The following is a 15,670-nucleotide window of genomic DNA, read 5'->3' as shown; positions in this document are numbered from 1 at the left end:
TATCACTGCAAACAAGCAAAGGCTAAATGCACAGAGTCCAAATGCAACAAGAGGATGTATACTGCACTTGATATGATTGAATCCACTGTCCTTCTCTCTCACTCCTGCTGCTCAGACTGGGGTTGCTGTATGAGTAGTCGCTTAACCCCGGTAGATGTACAGTAGGCAGATGAGGATGACATCATCAGAGGGCGCGAGGTGGGAAGCCGTCCATATAGCTATACACTGAGATCATGTGACCGTGCAGGTCCGTCTTGGTCAGGAAGAGGAGACCCGAATCTAACCCACTGTGGCTGCTGGAAGCGAACTAAAGACAGCGTCTGGGGAAATAAACGTTGCGTGCATCAACATATAGGAATGTGCATGCGCGTACCACGCAACCAGTCTGTGTGCGTCCTCCGTAGTCATGGCAACGATCGCGGAGGAGATACAGTCAACAGCGTTGGCAGCAAAGCCGAACAAAGGGCGGCCAGAAACACCAGCAAAATTCAACGGGGCATAGGTAGCAAAAAGAAATAGGGAATAAAAGATACTGCTTGATTATCTGTTTAATTTTTTGGTCCCTTAGATGGTCTGGTTGGTGTACTTGTACATGCTTAGTGCTTGGATCTTCTCTACTTTGCCCATTAACCCGTTCACTGGTTTTACAGGTTGATCCACTTTCTGAACTTTGTGGCTTAGCCCTCCTGGATCTCCAGTGGCAGTTTTTGTGGGGATCCTTCCTTCATATGCTGTCTTCTCTACCCACCTCTCTCCGTGAGCATCGTTTTTGACGCAGATTTTTTCGCTTATACAAGACAGGATATGAGGTCCAAGGAGTACTCTTCTGATCTATCAAGGTTATCAGTACACTAATGATATGGTTACTGGGGATACTTACACATTTTTCATTAGACCCTTATTTGCTTAGACATCAACACACTTACCGTCTTATATAGGGTATGTTTTTGGTGTTTTTCTTTCATATTTATTGATGTTATTAACTAGTATTTGTCTTTTATTCCCTATTTCTTTTTGCTACCTATGCCCTGTGGAGTTTTGCTGGTGTCTCTGGCCGCCTGCCCTTCGTTCGGCTTGCTGCCAACGCCGTTGACTGTATCTCCTCCGCGATCGTTGCCGTGACTATGGAGGACGTACACAGGACTGGTTGCATGGTACGCGCATGCGCATTCCTGTACGTTGACGCATGCAACGTTTATTTCCCCAGATGCTGTCTTTAATTAGCCTCCAGCAGCCGCAGTGGGTTAGATTCGGGTCTCACAGTTCTAATCTCCACTTCCTGACCAAGACGGACCTGCACGATCACATAATCTCAGTGTATAGCTATAGGGACTGCTTCTCCACCTCACACCCTCTGATGACGTCGTCCTTGTCTGCCCACATCTACCGGGGTTAAGCGACGACTCATATAGCAACCCCAGTTTGAGCAGCAGGAGTGAGAGAGAAGGATATTACGTGCATTTATCCTTTGCTTGTTTGCAGTGATATCTATACAACCAGTTATATTCATTGGGGTTTGCATAGTTTTGTGGGGATGCAGGGTTTAGGGAAGTACCTTTGGTCCTAATGGACTTCAGGGAACGGGCTTGAAGAAGGGGTCTTTACGCCGAAACATTGCCCCCCTAGTGTCCCTCTTCTCCCTCCCTCCCCCCTATGTTCCCCTAATGGTTTTCCTTGTCTTTCCCCCGTCCCCTGTGTTGTTCCCCCGAATCGCTTTATTTAGGGTCATTTTTGTACTTTTTTACTACTCACATATATGACAATGTTCCATTTTGCTATACTAAAATTACATTTTGCATTTGGCATATCCCTACGTTTGATACTTTTTTTATAAGTCAGTGAGTGCTGGAACATCCTATTGTGTTTCCAGTTATTATTTTGGAGGAATTGGGGTACTCCTTGTTCCTTTGGCACTCTCATCTAGTCTCCAGCATTTATTTCAGTGCTGTCTATCCCTTCTGTTTTTAATATAAAAATATGGTTCCTTCACCCAAAAAAGGTTGAAAATCACTGGTGTAGCAAGTAGTTCCAGCACAGAAGAGGTTAATCAGTCCTAAACAAGCCAACGCTTTAATTAAGAACTGCCGCTGAACTGAGATGAGATACAAATGACGGTAATTAAGATCAGGTGGTATCTAGAGGGCAATTTTATTATTAATCTGAAAAATACCTCTGACTAATTAACAGAAAGAAAATTACCTTGTGGCCTGCTGTTTTTGTCAATAACACAACAGTAAATACATTGGAAGACCTAATTCGTTATTAAAGGTCTTTTATTAGGTAAGGTCAATTGGAGTTATCTATCCGTGGCTCCTGGCTGCAAAACTGGGGTACACAGCAACATCAGATCGGTAAACATTGTTACGATGGGACTTTTTAATAAAAATCTGGTTCTGCTTCACATCACCAATTTTAAAATAGGATATTTTAATAGCCTCTTTCTTTCAAATGTGTAGCTACAGAGCAAGACAACTTATTTATATTTGCCACCTCGATTGTGCCTCCCCCACCCCCCCAAAAAAAGTATATTTCAATATAGCCTGAAAAGCTTATTCTGTATGGTCATGACTATGCAGTCTGTGGCATTGACACCATCAACAGGACCAGCTGTCAAGGGGGGAATACAGTACATGCAGTGGCTCCCTCCGTGGTTCAACTTTCAGTCCCACTTAAGTTCTATTTGGGTTACTATCCAGTTGAAACACTGATCTTTGCAACATTTCCATCACCAGTAGTTTAACACTTATTTCATAACTTAAGATACGTTTATTAGATTGATACATTGAAGCTTAAAAGTCGAACTGTAAAAAGCACACTAGCAAACATCACTGCATATGCAATACATGCTGCTTTTTTTTATTGACCTAGTCAACTTACCCACGCCAATATTCCTTCAATTATAGAAAACTACTGAAGGATTTTACAGTGACACAGAAAGGTCTGCTTCCAAAAAACAGAATTCAGTGACATTTGGGGAGTCGGAACCCAAAATAACTGGTTTTGTAATGGAAAAACACTGACTTTTATTATCAAAACTCCATTGAAACCTCATATATATTTTTTAACCAATTAAGTGGAACCGTACCCAAGATATTGGCCTATGAGTAGAGTAGCCAAAACAAGGGGTGTTATGCACGAACAGTAAATCCTGCAATCGTTTCCAATACTGCAGCAAATTGCTTGAAATACTTCCTGACGTCTCCTCCGCACGTTTTACTAAAAGTTTTGCTATAATATTTGCAGCAGCAGCTTTTTAATGACATTTTATTCATGCAAATTAACAGAAGAGGTCCTTGCCTGCTGTAAAAATTAAGAGCAATTTATAGTGAATATGCTGCAGTTTTTTTGGCTTAATAAGGTAGAAGTTTGGATGCTTTTTACTGCTAGGTATGTGGTCTACAAAGCAGCAGAAACCTCTCAAGCTGCTTCATTCATTCATTATTCATAAAACCAGGGCAAGCATGAAAAACAATTAACAAGCGAAGGAATAGATGGGCTTATTTAACTGTAGCGTTTGTACACGACACCCAAAGGGAACTAATGTTAGTGATATGTTTAATAAGTTAAAACGACGTGATGGACGCCTTTCCAAAACAACATTCAAAATAACATTTAAAAATGAAAATATACATATATTGTTCATTTATTAGTAATGCAATAATTTTACGGAAGCCAATCACATTGGCAAGTTCCTTCTGCACATTTATCTATAACAGGGGCGCGCAAACTTTATTTGCCGCACCCCCCTGTCTGCTCTCCTCAGTTAGAGCGCCCCCCCACCTTACCTCGCACAGCGTATCATATTTGTGTGATGTCATGTGACCCGCGGCGTTATTTGACGTCATGTCACTGTTGCAGAGGCCTCGCGCGGTCCCCCGGCATTAAATTTAAATGCCTTGGGGTACAGTGTGGGTCCTTTGCAACCGCCTGCGTCCCCCCCCCCCCCAAAAAAAATCTAGCGCCCCCCCCCAGTTTGCGCTCCGTTGATCTATAGTATGTGACTTGGAGCCCCCACTGCCCTTACTGCTGTAGTTCACCCAATCTAATTTAGGCAAACAATGATACACAGACAGACACACACGAGGAAAGAGACACAGCGACAGACAGGCCGACACAGCGACAGACAGGCCGACACAGCGACAGACAGACCGACACAGCGACAGACAGACCGACATAGACAGACACAGGTACAGACAGACACAGGTACGGACAGACAGACACAGGTACGGACAGACAGACACAGGTACGGCCAGACAGACACAGAGACAGTGACACTAGAAAACACAGACACAGGGACACTGGGAAAGAGACACACAGACAGACAGACAGACTGACCCAGCGACAGACAGACCAACACAGCAACAGACAGACCGACCCAGCGACAGACAGACTGACCCAGCGACAGACAGACTGACCTAGCGACAGACAGACCGACACAGACCGAGCGACAGACCGAGCGACAGACACAGGGACAGACACAGGGACAGACACAGGGACAGACACAGGGACAGACACAGACACAGACTGACACAGACACAGGGACAGACTGACACAGGGACAGACAGACACACACTTAGGTACACATTCACAAAGGCAGGCAGATACACATTACAAGATCTATGTGACTGGGAACCATGTTTAGAACATGCAGAATAATATTTTGGGTATGAGTAACAGTTTGCGGGAAATCCTTCAGAATGTGAGGGCTGAGGAGCACCTTTATAATATGTGCAGAGCAATATTCCAGCAATCACTGCATTTTCTATGCACTAAATCCTAATATTATGCTAGGTTATCTAATTTTCTGCCTCTGCAGGACACCTCGTTTTTACTTTGTAATGCAACATCCACTCAGTGGGTGCCTTATATTAATAAAGCAAATGACTTGTGCAAGTTTTTTTTCTTTTTCTCTTTACCTAAAACTCGCAACCGATCTGCACCAACAACCACTTCATTGTCATCTGCTGAAAAAAGCAGCTTTCCTTCATTGGACTTCACCTCCAGACGCTTCCCGTATGCTTCTATAGCCTGTGGTCCTGTGAGGAAATAATAATGATCATTATTAGCATTTTACATGCTGCTAACAGGTGCAGAGAGGACCCTCTCCAGTCACACTGCACTCCAACATTCGACCACCAGATCCTTGTAGAATAATAATACATGTGTATGTATATATAGCATATACATTTTTTACTTGTGAGCACATTCACATGTCTTAGGCTGTGTCCATGGTACGCTGAGCGAACAGACTGCCTTAAGGCAGTGTTCGCGTACATGAGGCAAGCGGGCGCGTGCGTAGGCAGGAGGGGGCACGCGATGCGCGAGAAATCAGCTAAAACTGATTTCTCGCGCGACAGGGCAGTCATGTGAGCGGTTCGCCCAATGAGGGCGAACCAGCTCCGTGACGTCACTGGGAACGACCCCAGGAATTCCCCGAGTACTATAGCCAGGGAAAGCACCCACTTTCCCTCAGCCTCAGCGCGTCTCTGCACGGGCGGCGGCACTATGTCCGCAGCCTTAGACAGGTCTGCAACCCTGCTTTTTACCATTATCACCTAGAATACAGTGCTTCCACTGCAGCAAGGGATTCTGGGAAATGACATGCAAATGAGCACACAGTGCCACCTTTTGTCTCAAGTCCATTATTACATGGAGCCCTTAAACCAATGCTCGCTGTTTTAAACACAGCTTTTAAACATTGCATCCCAGGCTATGTAAAGCCAGTGAACCCACTCACAGACAGACTGTTTTGACCTTTTGGGTCTCATCAGTGTGAGGTTGGTTGTACTGGCTTTGCAATTTGAGACTTTGGGTAGGTCTTCACCACACATTATTTAGGTTATGGTGGTGAAAAGGTGACTAAAAACCCTCCACCGTATAGCATATAGCATATAAAAATGTTACTTGTGTGCACATTCACGTCTTAGACAGGTCTGCAACTCGGCTTTTCGCCATAATCACCCAGCTTCCACTGCAGCAAGGGATTCTGGGAAATGACATGCAAATGAGCACACAGTGCCACCTTTTGTCCCCATTTGTCCACATTTTAAGTTATGGTGAATGCGTATGGTAAATCCTACAGCCTTGAAAATTGCAAAGCCAGTACAACCAACCTCACACTGATGAGACCCATTAAGGTTGAAACATGTCAGTGAGTGGTTTCTCTGGTTTTGCATCTGATTACCATGCTGTGCTTTAAAGCTTTGTCAACAGCAAGCATTAGCTTAAAAGGGTTCCATGTAAAATGGATTTCAGGCAAAAGGTGACACAGCGTGCTCATTTGCAGGTCATTTCCCAGAATCCCTTGATGCAGTGGAAGCACTGTAAGCTAGGTGATAATGGTGAAAGGCAGGGTTGCAGACCTGTCTAGGATATGTGAATATGCTCACAAGTGATCTTTTTATTTGCTATATATATATATATATATATATATATATATATATATATATATATATATATATATATATATATATATATATATATATATATATATATATATATATATATATATATATATATATACACACACACACACACACACACACACACACACACACACACACACACACACACACACACACACACACACACACACACACACACACACACACACACACACACACACACACACACACACACACACTAACTTTCCAAGTGCAGCCCTATATACTGTATGAATATTCTGTCCTTCTTACCTGTCACTAGTTGAGTGACAGCCTTCATATCCTCATTGAGAATGTTTATGGTCACGTTTCGATCTGACTGGAAGTACAGCGGGTTACCCTGCAGGGGAGACAAAGGGGGAGGACAGTTTAGATACTGTGAATCAGTGTGGGTAGTGACTACATCATACATTCCAAATGACTCGCACAGTTTAATCATTTAAATACCCTTGAGGCAACACCATCTAATTCCTACAATCCAAAATTATCTGCCACATTCCATCAAGGCAAAAATGCCACTTACACACAGGCAGTTGAATTTTAAATATCAACTGGATAACTTTGTGTCTCTATTTTCAGATTCTTTTAAAATGATGTTTACATGTGTCCTGTAAAACCTTTAAATGTGTTGGTGCCCTTTACTAGGTTTTATTTTATTCTAATTGTATACATAATGTAATTTAAGGTTTTAGTAGTGGTGTTGTTGGTCTTGGAGTGAAGTGTAGATTTGTTAGAGGTAGTAATACAGGCATACCCCGGTTTAAGGACACTCACTTTAAGTACACTCGCGAGTAAGGACATATCGCCTAATAGGCAAACGGCAGCTCACGCATGCGCCTGTCAGCACATCCTGAACAGCAATACCGGCTCCCTACCTGTACCAAAGCTGTGCGCAAGAGGGGAGACTATAGTGCCTTTTACAAATGGGTTATTTACATCGATTATGCACGTATATGACGATTGCAGTACAGCACATGCATCGATAAGTGGGAAAAGGGTAGTGCTTCACTTTAAGTACATTTTCGCTTTACATACATGCTCCGGTCCCATTGCGTATGTTAATGCGGGGTATGCCTGTACTCATTCTAGCAGAGCTACAGAAGAGTTCTTCATGCAAGAAAAAATAGCATACAAAGCGTTCAATACCTCAGAGGTCTCTTCTTCACAGTTTATCGGGGGGGGGAAAAAGACCTGTGAGATTTCCAAAGCTCTGTACACCATCATTTCATTCATGAAGAACTCTCATATTGGTATCACAACCCACAACCAATCTGCATATTGGAAATAATACAGTGGGTGTTCTGGAACAGGTTTTTATTTGTACTTTTTCTGAATATGGGATAGCTCCAATCTTATGAATGGAAGTCAAACCTTTGACTCTGCAACCTAGGCAATAAAGCTGTCCCCCAGCTGTGACAGTGAGTGTTCCCCATTGGCTCAACAGCAATCATGGTACTGGCAGTCAAGGTTTTCTCAGAGTCAAATAGCTAAAATGCTATGGAACCAAGGGTAACCTGTGGTAAGACGGGCACAAGCCTGCCCTGTTGGGACTACAGCTACAGGTCAAATAGAAAAAAAAAAAAACTTTATTTGGGGTGGTGGGGGGTTGTTTATCCTTCATATTGGAGATAACAAGACTTCCTGTGGCTCAGACTCGCAGTCACACTTTGTTTCTCTGACTCCCGGTAGAGAGCAGATGTCTATGCTGCCGAACGCAGTATATCAGCCAGAGACACGGGTGCCGCAGCCACAGATGGTGATCTCTGTGACCTACTCTGTCTGTGTAAATCTTTATCATTAACCTGCCAGTGAGGAAGCTGTAAAGACAGGGCGCGCTCTGTTTATGCACACGCAGATCCATAGCATATGCTTCCTGTCTTTTCTGTCTTGCGAGCAAACTCCTACAGCAGTGTTTCTCAACAGGGGTTCCCCGAGCATCCCTAAAGGGTTCCCTATAATCTTCAGGTCATTTGAAAATTATGCCAAATACAGAAGAATTTACAATGCATCTGATCTCAGACCTCAGGGTTAGGGTTGGGGTTCCTTACAATGCATCTGATCTCAGACACGCTATTAGAGAGGGTTGGGGATCCTTACAATGCATCTGATCTCAGACACGCTATTAGAGAGGGTTGGGGTTCCTTACAATGCATCTGATCTCAGACGCGCTATTAGAGAGGGTTGGGGATCCTTACAATGCATCTGATCTCAGACGCGCTATTAGAGAGGGTTGGGGATCCTTACAATGCATCTGATCTCAGACACGCTACCTTACAATGCATCTGATCTCAGACACGCTATTAGAGAGGGTTGGGGTTCCTTACAATGCATCTGATCTCAGACGCGCTATTAGAGAGGGTTGGGGTTCCTTACAATGCATCTGATCTCAGACGCGCTATTAGAGAGGGTGGGCCTGCCGGGGTTGGCGTCCCGGGCCCGGAACTCAGGGGGCCCGTGTCAGGAAAAATAATAATAAAGTGTCTGAAAAAAAAAATGTCCGCTCCGCCTGCAGTAGGGGCCTAGGCAGCCGGCCCCTAACCCGCGCTCTCCCAGAACCCCCAGCCATGCTCCTCAGCCCCCCCCCCCCCAACCCCAGGCCCCTACCGGCATCCCCTCACTCCTCTAGCCAGGCCCTACCGCCTGGTATCCTTCCCCACTCCCCAGTCCCAGACCCTACGGATTCTTTCCCCTCCCCCCCCCCCCCCCCTTTCTGGCATCCTCCCCGCTCCGCCTGCAGTTGGGGCCAGGGTGGTCGGGCCTTAACCCACGCTCTCCCCCAGTCCCCAGTCACGCTCCCCAGGCCCCCCCACCGTCCCCAGCCCCTTCCGTCCCCAGGCCCCTACCGGCATCCCCTTGGCTCCCCCAGCCTGACCCTACCGCCCGGCATTCTTCCCCACCCCTAGTCCCTACTAGGATCCTTTCCCCTCCTCTTCCCCCCCACCGGCATCCACCATTCTCCACGGCTCCAGGTCCGGGCGGACCCACGTGACCCGGGCCTGCGCCCAGCGCCCTCCCCAGCTAGGCGGCTCCTCAGACCCCCCACCAGCCGCCGGACACCGCAGTAACCGGTCCTGACCATCACCAAGGTATGTCTACATTTTTATATATATGGGGGAGTGGGGGTCTTTTTATATGTATTGGGGGGAGTGGGGTCTTTTCATATGTATTGGAGAAGTGGGGGGTCTTTTATATGTATTGGGGGGAGTGGGGGTCTTTTTATAGGTATTGGGGGATTGGGGGTCTTTTTATATGTATTGGTGGAAGTGGGGGTCTTTTATATGTATTGGGGGTCTTTATATGTATTGGTAGGAAGTGGGGGCTTCTTTATATGTCTTGGGGCTTTTTTATATGCATTGGAGGGATTTTATATGCATTGGGGCTTTTTATATATGCATTGGGGTTTTTTTATATACAGTATGCATTGGGGTTTTTTTTTTATATACAGTATGCATTAGGGTTTTTTTTATATGTATTGTTTTTTTTTTAAATATGTATTGGTGGTCTTTTTTATATGTATTGGGGAGGTGGAGCTTTTTTGTATGTATTTGGGGGGGATTGTATATATTTGGATGTTGCGGATTTTTTTGTATGTATTTGGGAGTGGGAAGTTTTTTGCATGGGGGGGTTTTGGTATATATTTTGTGGGGGGAATTATGTGAAGGGGGAGGGAATTAAGTGACAGTGGTGTAATTGAGAGGGGGGAGAGGTGAGACAGAGGGGAGAGAAATACATGGGAAAATTGAGGGAAATAGAGGGGGCTCGCGAGGTATAAAATAGGGGGCATCGTGAGGTGTGAAATAGGGCTCACAACATTGCCATTTAAGTAAAAGTTGCACCCTAAAAATAAAAATTCATGGCAGGTGTGCTATGGGTGGGGGGGGGGGTGCCCTGCTCCCCAAGATTTCTGTTGGCAGCCCCGGGGGTCCTTACAATTCCTCTGCTCTCAGACACGCTATTAGAGAGGGTTGGGGTCCTTACAATACATCTGATCTCAGACGCGCTATTAGAGAGGGTTGGGGGTCCTTACAATACATCTGATCTCAGACGCGCTATTAGAGAGGGTTGGGGGTCCTTACAATGCATCTGATCTCAGGCGCACTATAAGAGAGGGTTCTGTAGAATTTCACAATATAATTATAGTGTTCCTTAACCCCCCAAAAATATTGTAAACCACTGTCCTACATGCTCCACCAGCATTCATGAAGATAACTGTAGGTTCTCAAACCTATCCTCAGTCCACAGCGGGTCATTAATTTAAGTGTGGTCCTTCAAAAAATTAAACAGTATATATTTTGAGAAAATACAAAAAAATCAAAGCAGTCTTAAAGTATACTGCCTACTTATTTTCCATAAAACAAGCATTTTAAATCACAGGAATGATCTATTAAACCGACAAATTTACAATGATGTCTCTGGGTGCTCCAGTGGGAAAAGGGAAAGAGAGGGTCACTGTGGAACGCATAAAAAGGCTCGATGAAAGGCCGTGTCAGCAAAAATGTGCATTATAAAACCAAGTGGAAATGGCTAAAATGAACCCTTTCATTGCACAGGGGGCCACGGCCCCATCCGATCACATGACCACTTCAAGAGGGGATCACGTGATCAGTTCTGTCACTGATAATGGAACAGAACGTGGAGTCATCCCCCTTCCATTCCCCATTAATCCAAATTGCATCCAGCCCGCCAATGCGATCAGCCTTAATAGAATGAGGATTTTTGAACTTAGCTACTACGTCACTGGGCCTCCCGAGTGCCAGATCCTACGACATCATAGTTACCGCCTCAGGGCACTCATAGGGTCAATTGAACTCTTAGTGCAGTCACGTGAGAACATTCCCTTGGGGTTTTGTTTTTTAAACCTGGTGTGACTTTGGATCCCCAAGGACACAGCTGGCAAACGTGTTAGCTCATGCAGCTAATAATAATTTGAAAGTGAACCTTAATATATTGATTGATGCCATTCTGTGATGGCAAGAGAGCAATATTTTTTCCACCCGTGGGGGGGAAATGTAACCCTTTGGGTGCCAGAGGGCCTGCTGCACCAGAATGCCACGGCCCTCACGGCAAATCGCCATCCCGTGACTGCTCGTTAGAGTGATCACAGCATCACTTAATCCGGAAATGGAGGAGTTCCTTTCTTCCATTTCCCGGCATGTCAGATAGCGTTTTGCGCTCCATAGAGCGCCAAAACACACTCTCCCGGAACACGAACACAAAAAGGGCATGGCGTAGCCACTATGTCATAAGTGGCCAACTCCAGGCATAAGGGCCACCAACAGGTCAGGTTTTCAGAATATCCCTCCTTTAGCCACCTGTGCTGAAGCGGCGATGTCCTGAACACCTGACCTGTTGGTGGTCGTTGAGGACAGGAGTTGCCCTCCCCTGCTCTTTGTCCTGGGGCTCCCGAGGGGTTAATATAAATGTGTGAATAGGAGTTAGCCTATTTAGCAGATTACCTATTGAGTTATAGACCTGTTAAAACACTCTTCTATACAACATGTGGAGAGATACCTGGTAAGTAAGGTCATTTAAATATGCAGACTACCTTAGCTTAACCCAGGGGTGCTCAACTCAAGTCCTTAAACCCCCCAACAGGTCAGGTTTTCAGGATATCCTAGCTTCAGCACAGGTGACTCAATCAGTCCCTGCTTCAGCACAGGTGGCTCAATCAGAGGCTAAGGCCATGGGCATGGTCAGCGCTTAGCTGCTGACCCGCACTGAGCCACGCTCACGGTTGTCAGTGAGTCCCTGCAGCCGCAATGAGAGTGGCTTTAGCAGGGGCTCACGCACGCTTCCGCAGGCGTGCGGAGGCATAGCAGACAGAAAATTTTACGTTTCAACGCTGAGGGGAGCAGAGGGCCGGTCACGTGAGTGGTTAGCCCAATGAGGCCTGCCCAGATGCCCCCGGATGGCGCTCGTAGTAAGGCCAGGGAAAGCACCCGCTTTCCCTCAGCCTCCGCACGGCTGCAGTCTCTATGGACTCAGCCTAAGGCCTCAGGCATGGTCAGCGCTTATGCGCTGACCCGTGCTGAGGCGCGCTCTCACTTACCAGTGAGCCCCTGCAGCCGCAATGAGAGCGGCTTTAGTAGGGGCTCGCCTACGCTTCCGCAAGCGTGCGGAAGCGTAGGTCTTATCCAAATTTTAGAATTTGCGCTCATGGGAGCGCAGGGCCGGTCACGTGAACGGTTCGCCCAATGAGGGCGAACCAGCTCCGTGACGTCACTGCCCCGCCCCCCCGACACACCCCCGGACAGCGCACTAACCAAGGCCAGGGAAAGCACCCGCTTTCCCTCAGCCTCAGCGCGCCTCCGCACGGGCTGAGTCATCATGGACTCAGCCTAAGTCTTCGACTGAGCCTCTGATTGAGCCACCTGTGCTGAAGCTGGGATATCCTGAAAGCCTGACCTGTTGGGGGAGGTTTGAGGACTGGATTTGAGCACCCCTGGCTTAACCCACATGTCAGGATAGATTCTTCTGTGGCGAAATCCGACTTGTCAATTTCGCCCAAACTTTTTGACCTGAAACATTGTAGCAAACGTTTTCCAAATGTTGTTAAAAGTTCGAGCGAAACACAATTTGGGCAGGTTCACAAATGTGAACTGATTTTTCTCATATGTAAACATGTCTTTACCGAAGAAGCTATTACTTGCTGTAATACACAGCTACAGAGGGAGTTTGTCTTTGTTTATATTATTAGTAATTATTACTGGTTTGATTTTTTTTAATGTAATACTCACCACAAACCTTAAGAATATATTCTAAAAATATGTATTCAGATGACTTACTGGCCTGGAGCGGATTTCTTTGGCATACAGAGGCTTCAAGAATTCAGAATCTCCCTCCAGCTTTAAACCCTTTTCTGTGATTCTCAAGTTCCCCATTCCATCCTGAAACACAGAGAACAGAAACACTGCAGTGTCAATTCAGAGAGCTCTTAAAGTTCAAAGCTGCAAACCACCAAGCAATAGCCTACATGTGTTTTTTTTTTAACATAAATCAACTATTCTGTACTAATAGAAAATACTTGTAGTATTTAAAAAACAACAAAAAAAAAACAACTCTGAATTACATTTTTATTGTATTATAATGTAACAAACATTTTTTGTTTCTATAGCAACCATTTACAAAGTCACATCTCCTTCCTCTAGTAAAACAGGCTCTGGCACACCCCTTTGTGAGCCCTGCCCTCTCTCTAGCAGTGCACCAATTGTATCTAGTGACTGGCTGGTCACATGATCTTCCCCACAGAACGTTGCATCTTGGGTCCTCTTCTGCTGCACTGACAGCCATTTAGTGAACCCCCCGAGCCGAATCTTCGCTGATCGATCACAGGAGACCTGATTGATTGGCAACTTACCTAATTACTTATTATTGTGTGGATTGTACTGATGCACATATTAAAGGGAATTTGTATTTTTATTTAATTTTTTTAACAGCAGCTTGGACTGCTGCTACGGCAGGATTCGCTAAGTGGCAATGCAGGGTATCAAACTCTGATCCCACATCCGCCATTGACTTGATGGGTGCAATTCCTTGCATAAGTGCTTAGTGAATTCCTTCCCCCGTAGATATAGTTAAATTATTTATCAAGCACAAATTAGGCTTTTGAGTGGTCATTGGACGTCGGCTCCTGCTACATTCAGTGCCATTTTTCCGCACAATTCACATGGTACGCGTGTTATAAATGCTCGCAAAATGTAGAAGTATAATAATGTTTGTCTCTAAATGACCCAAAATGACATTGCAATACACTTGTGACCTTCTACTGCTATTTTTTTCTCTTGATCCCTTCCCCCTTTGAATAACTAGTTGAAGCCAAGCATAAATAATACAGAAGTATTTGTGTTATGTGAAACGCGTAGGAGGGTTTGCACCTCCTTGTTTGTCATGTGTGATAGACAATAAATATTTTTCTATTTGTATTCAACCTGGGCAGTGCGCTGCTTTCCTTTGCATATTTTGCTCTTGCAGGAAATATAACACATAACGTAGTAATGGCAAAGTATAGTAACTATTGGAAGCAACTAATCCCTGTTCTGAAGATCGTACCCTCCATGGAGTAGTGCATGTGAAAGAGATTTCAAAAACCATACCAATTATGGGCACTTTTTGAGTGCATTAAGGGCAGAGCAGAGAGGTGAGTGGGTGCATTAGGTTAAAGTGCCCAGTAGTAATTATTGTACCCCAGGCAACTAATATGTGTCTTTGTAAAGGTGGATTTTCTTCATCAGGAACAATGATTCTTGATATTTTCAACGTGGAGGCGGATTTACTCGTCTTGACCATTAGCAACATTGTGCAAATGCTAGACCAGCAGTGGGCCAATGCCTGTCCTCAAGGGCCACCAACTGCTTCAGCACGGGTGGCTCAATTAGTGGCTCAGTCAACGACTGAGCCACCCGTGCTGAAGCAGGGATATTCTTAAAACCTGAGCTGTTGGTGGCCCCCGAGGACTGGAGTTAGCCACCCTTGTGCTAGACCTTAAATAAGAGTTTTGTACTAATCATTTTATACCAAGACCTGCCAGCAGGCTGCAATGTATTACTGTAAACTTAGTCAACAATAATATTAAAAAAATAACAGGAGCTAGCCTTGTCAGGCTGCCTTATACATTTTAATTTAAGGTTATTTTCCTCGTCCTCCCTTTAAAAAAATAAATAAATACATTTTAGACATTGATATTATGTTGTGTGTTATTATGAGGAAGTTGCTGTCACAAGGCTATGGAATTTGTTCTAGCTCTGTATAAACAGGGCCCTTTGTATTCCTCTTGGCTGAGCGAGACATTGGTATGAATTGGTCTCCTCCCCGTGCATAAGCGTGGGGTGACCACATAATGGAATCTGTGGGGGTCGCTAGCAGACGCATGTGGAAATGTTACATAGTTGTTGAGGATGAAAAGAATGTATGTGTCCTCATGGTGAATGAACAAGGGGGTCATTTAAATATTGCTGCCTGATTCCATATATGACCAAAGCATTTTATGGCGCTGCTACTGTATGCACAGGCCCATCAACAGCTTTGTTGGGGCCGAGGACAAAGTGTTTCAAACTAGCTGAGGGGGGTTAGTGAGGAAACCGACAAGTGGGGGGTAGCTCTGGCCCTGAGGCCTCTGGAGGCGGGGAGCGGAAGTTGGGCCTGACTTACGGGTGAGGTGATAGGGGAGCCCCTGCTGCTGCCTCAAAGAAAATGAACGGTGAACGGTGCTCTGGGTATACACTGAATAG

The 15,670-nt window shown here is 45.2% G+C and overlaps 1 protein-coding gene across 4 annotated transcripts in view; it reads right to left on the bottom strand.

Moving 5' to 3' along the window:
- The window catches only part of SGCD (sarcoglycan delta), a 338,790-nt gene that overhangs the window by 22,402 nt on the left and 300,718 nt on the right, over nucleotides 1–15,670 (bottom strand). For 3 of the 4 annotated variants that reach the window (XM_075602174.1, XM_075602175.1, XM_075602176.1), the window contains 3 exons: nucleotides 13,229–13,330; nucleotides 6,696–6,783; nucleotides 4,917–5,036 (listed from right to left, as the gene is read on the bottom strand). In XM_075602174.1, the coding sequence (XP_075458289.1) occupies nucleotides 4,917–5,036; nucleotides 6,696–6,783; nucleotides 13,229–13,330 (310 nt within the window). The remainder of the gene's footprint in view (nucleotides 1–4,916; nucleotides 5,037–6,695; nucleotides 6,784–13,228; nucleotides 13,331–15,670) is intronic. The other variant, XM_075602177.1, reaches the window with a different exon arrangement.

This window comes from Ascaphus truei, chromosome 5 (genome assembly GCF_040206685.1).
Source record: "Ascaphus truei isolate aAscTru1 chromosome 5, aAscTru1.hap1, whole genome shotgun sequence".
NCBI classification, from domain to species: domain Eukaryota; kingdom Metazoa; phylum Chordata; class Amphibia; order Anura; family Ascaphidae; genus Ascaphus; species Ascaphus truei.
The sequence above is the reverse complement of the archived record's forward strand: the minus strand, read 5'-3'. Positions and strand labels throughout refer to the sequence as shown.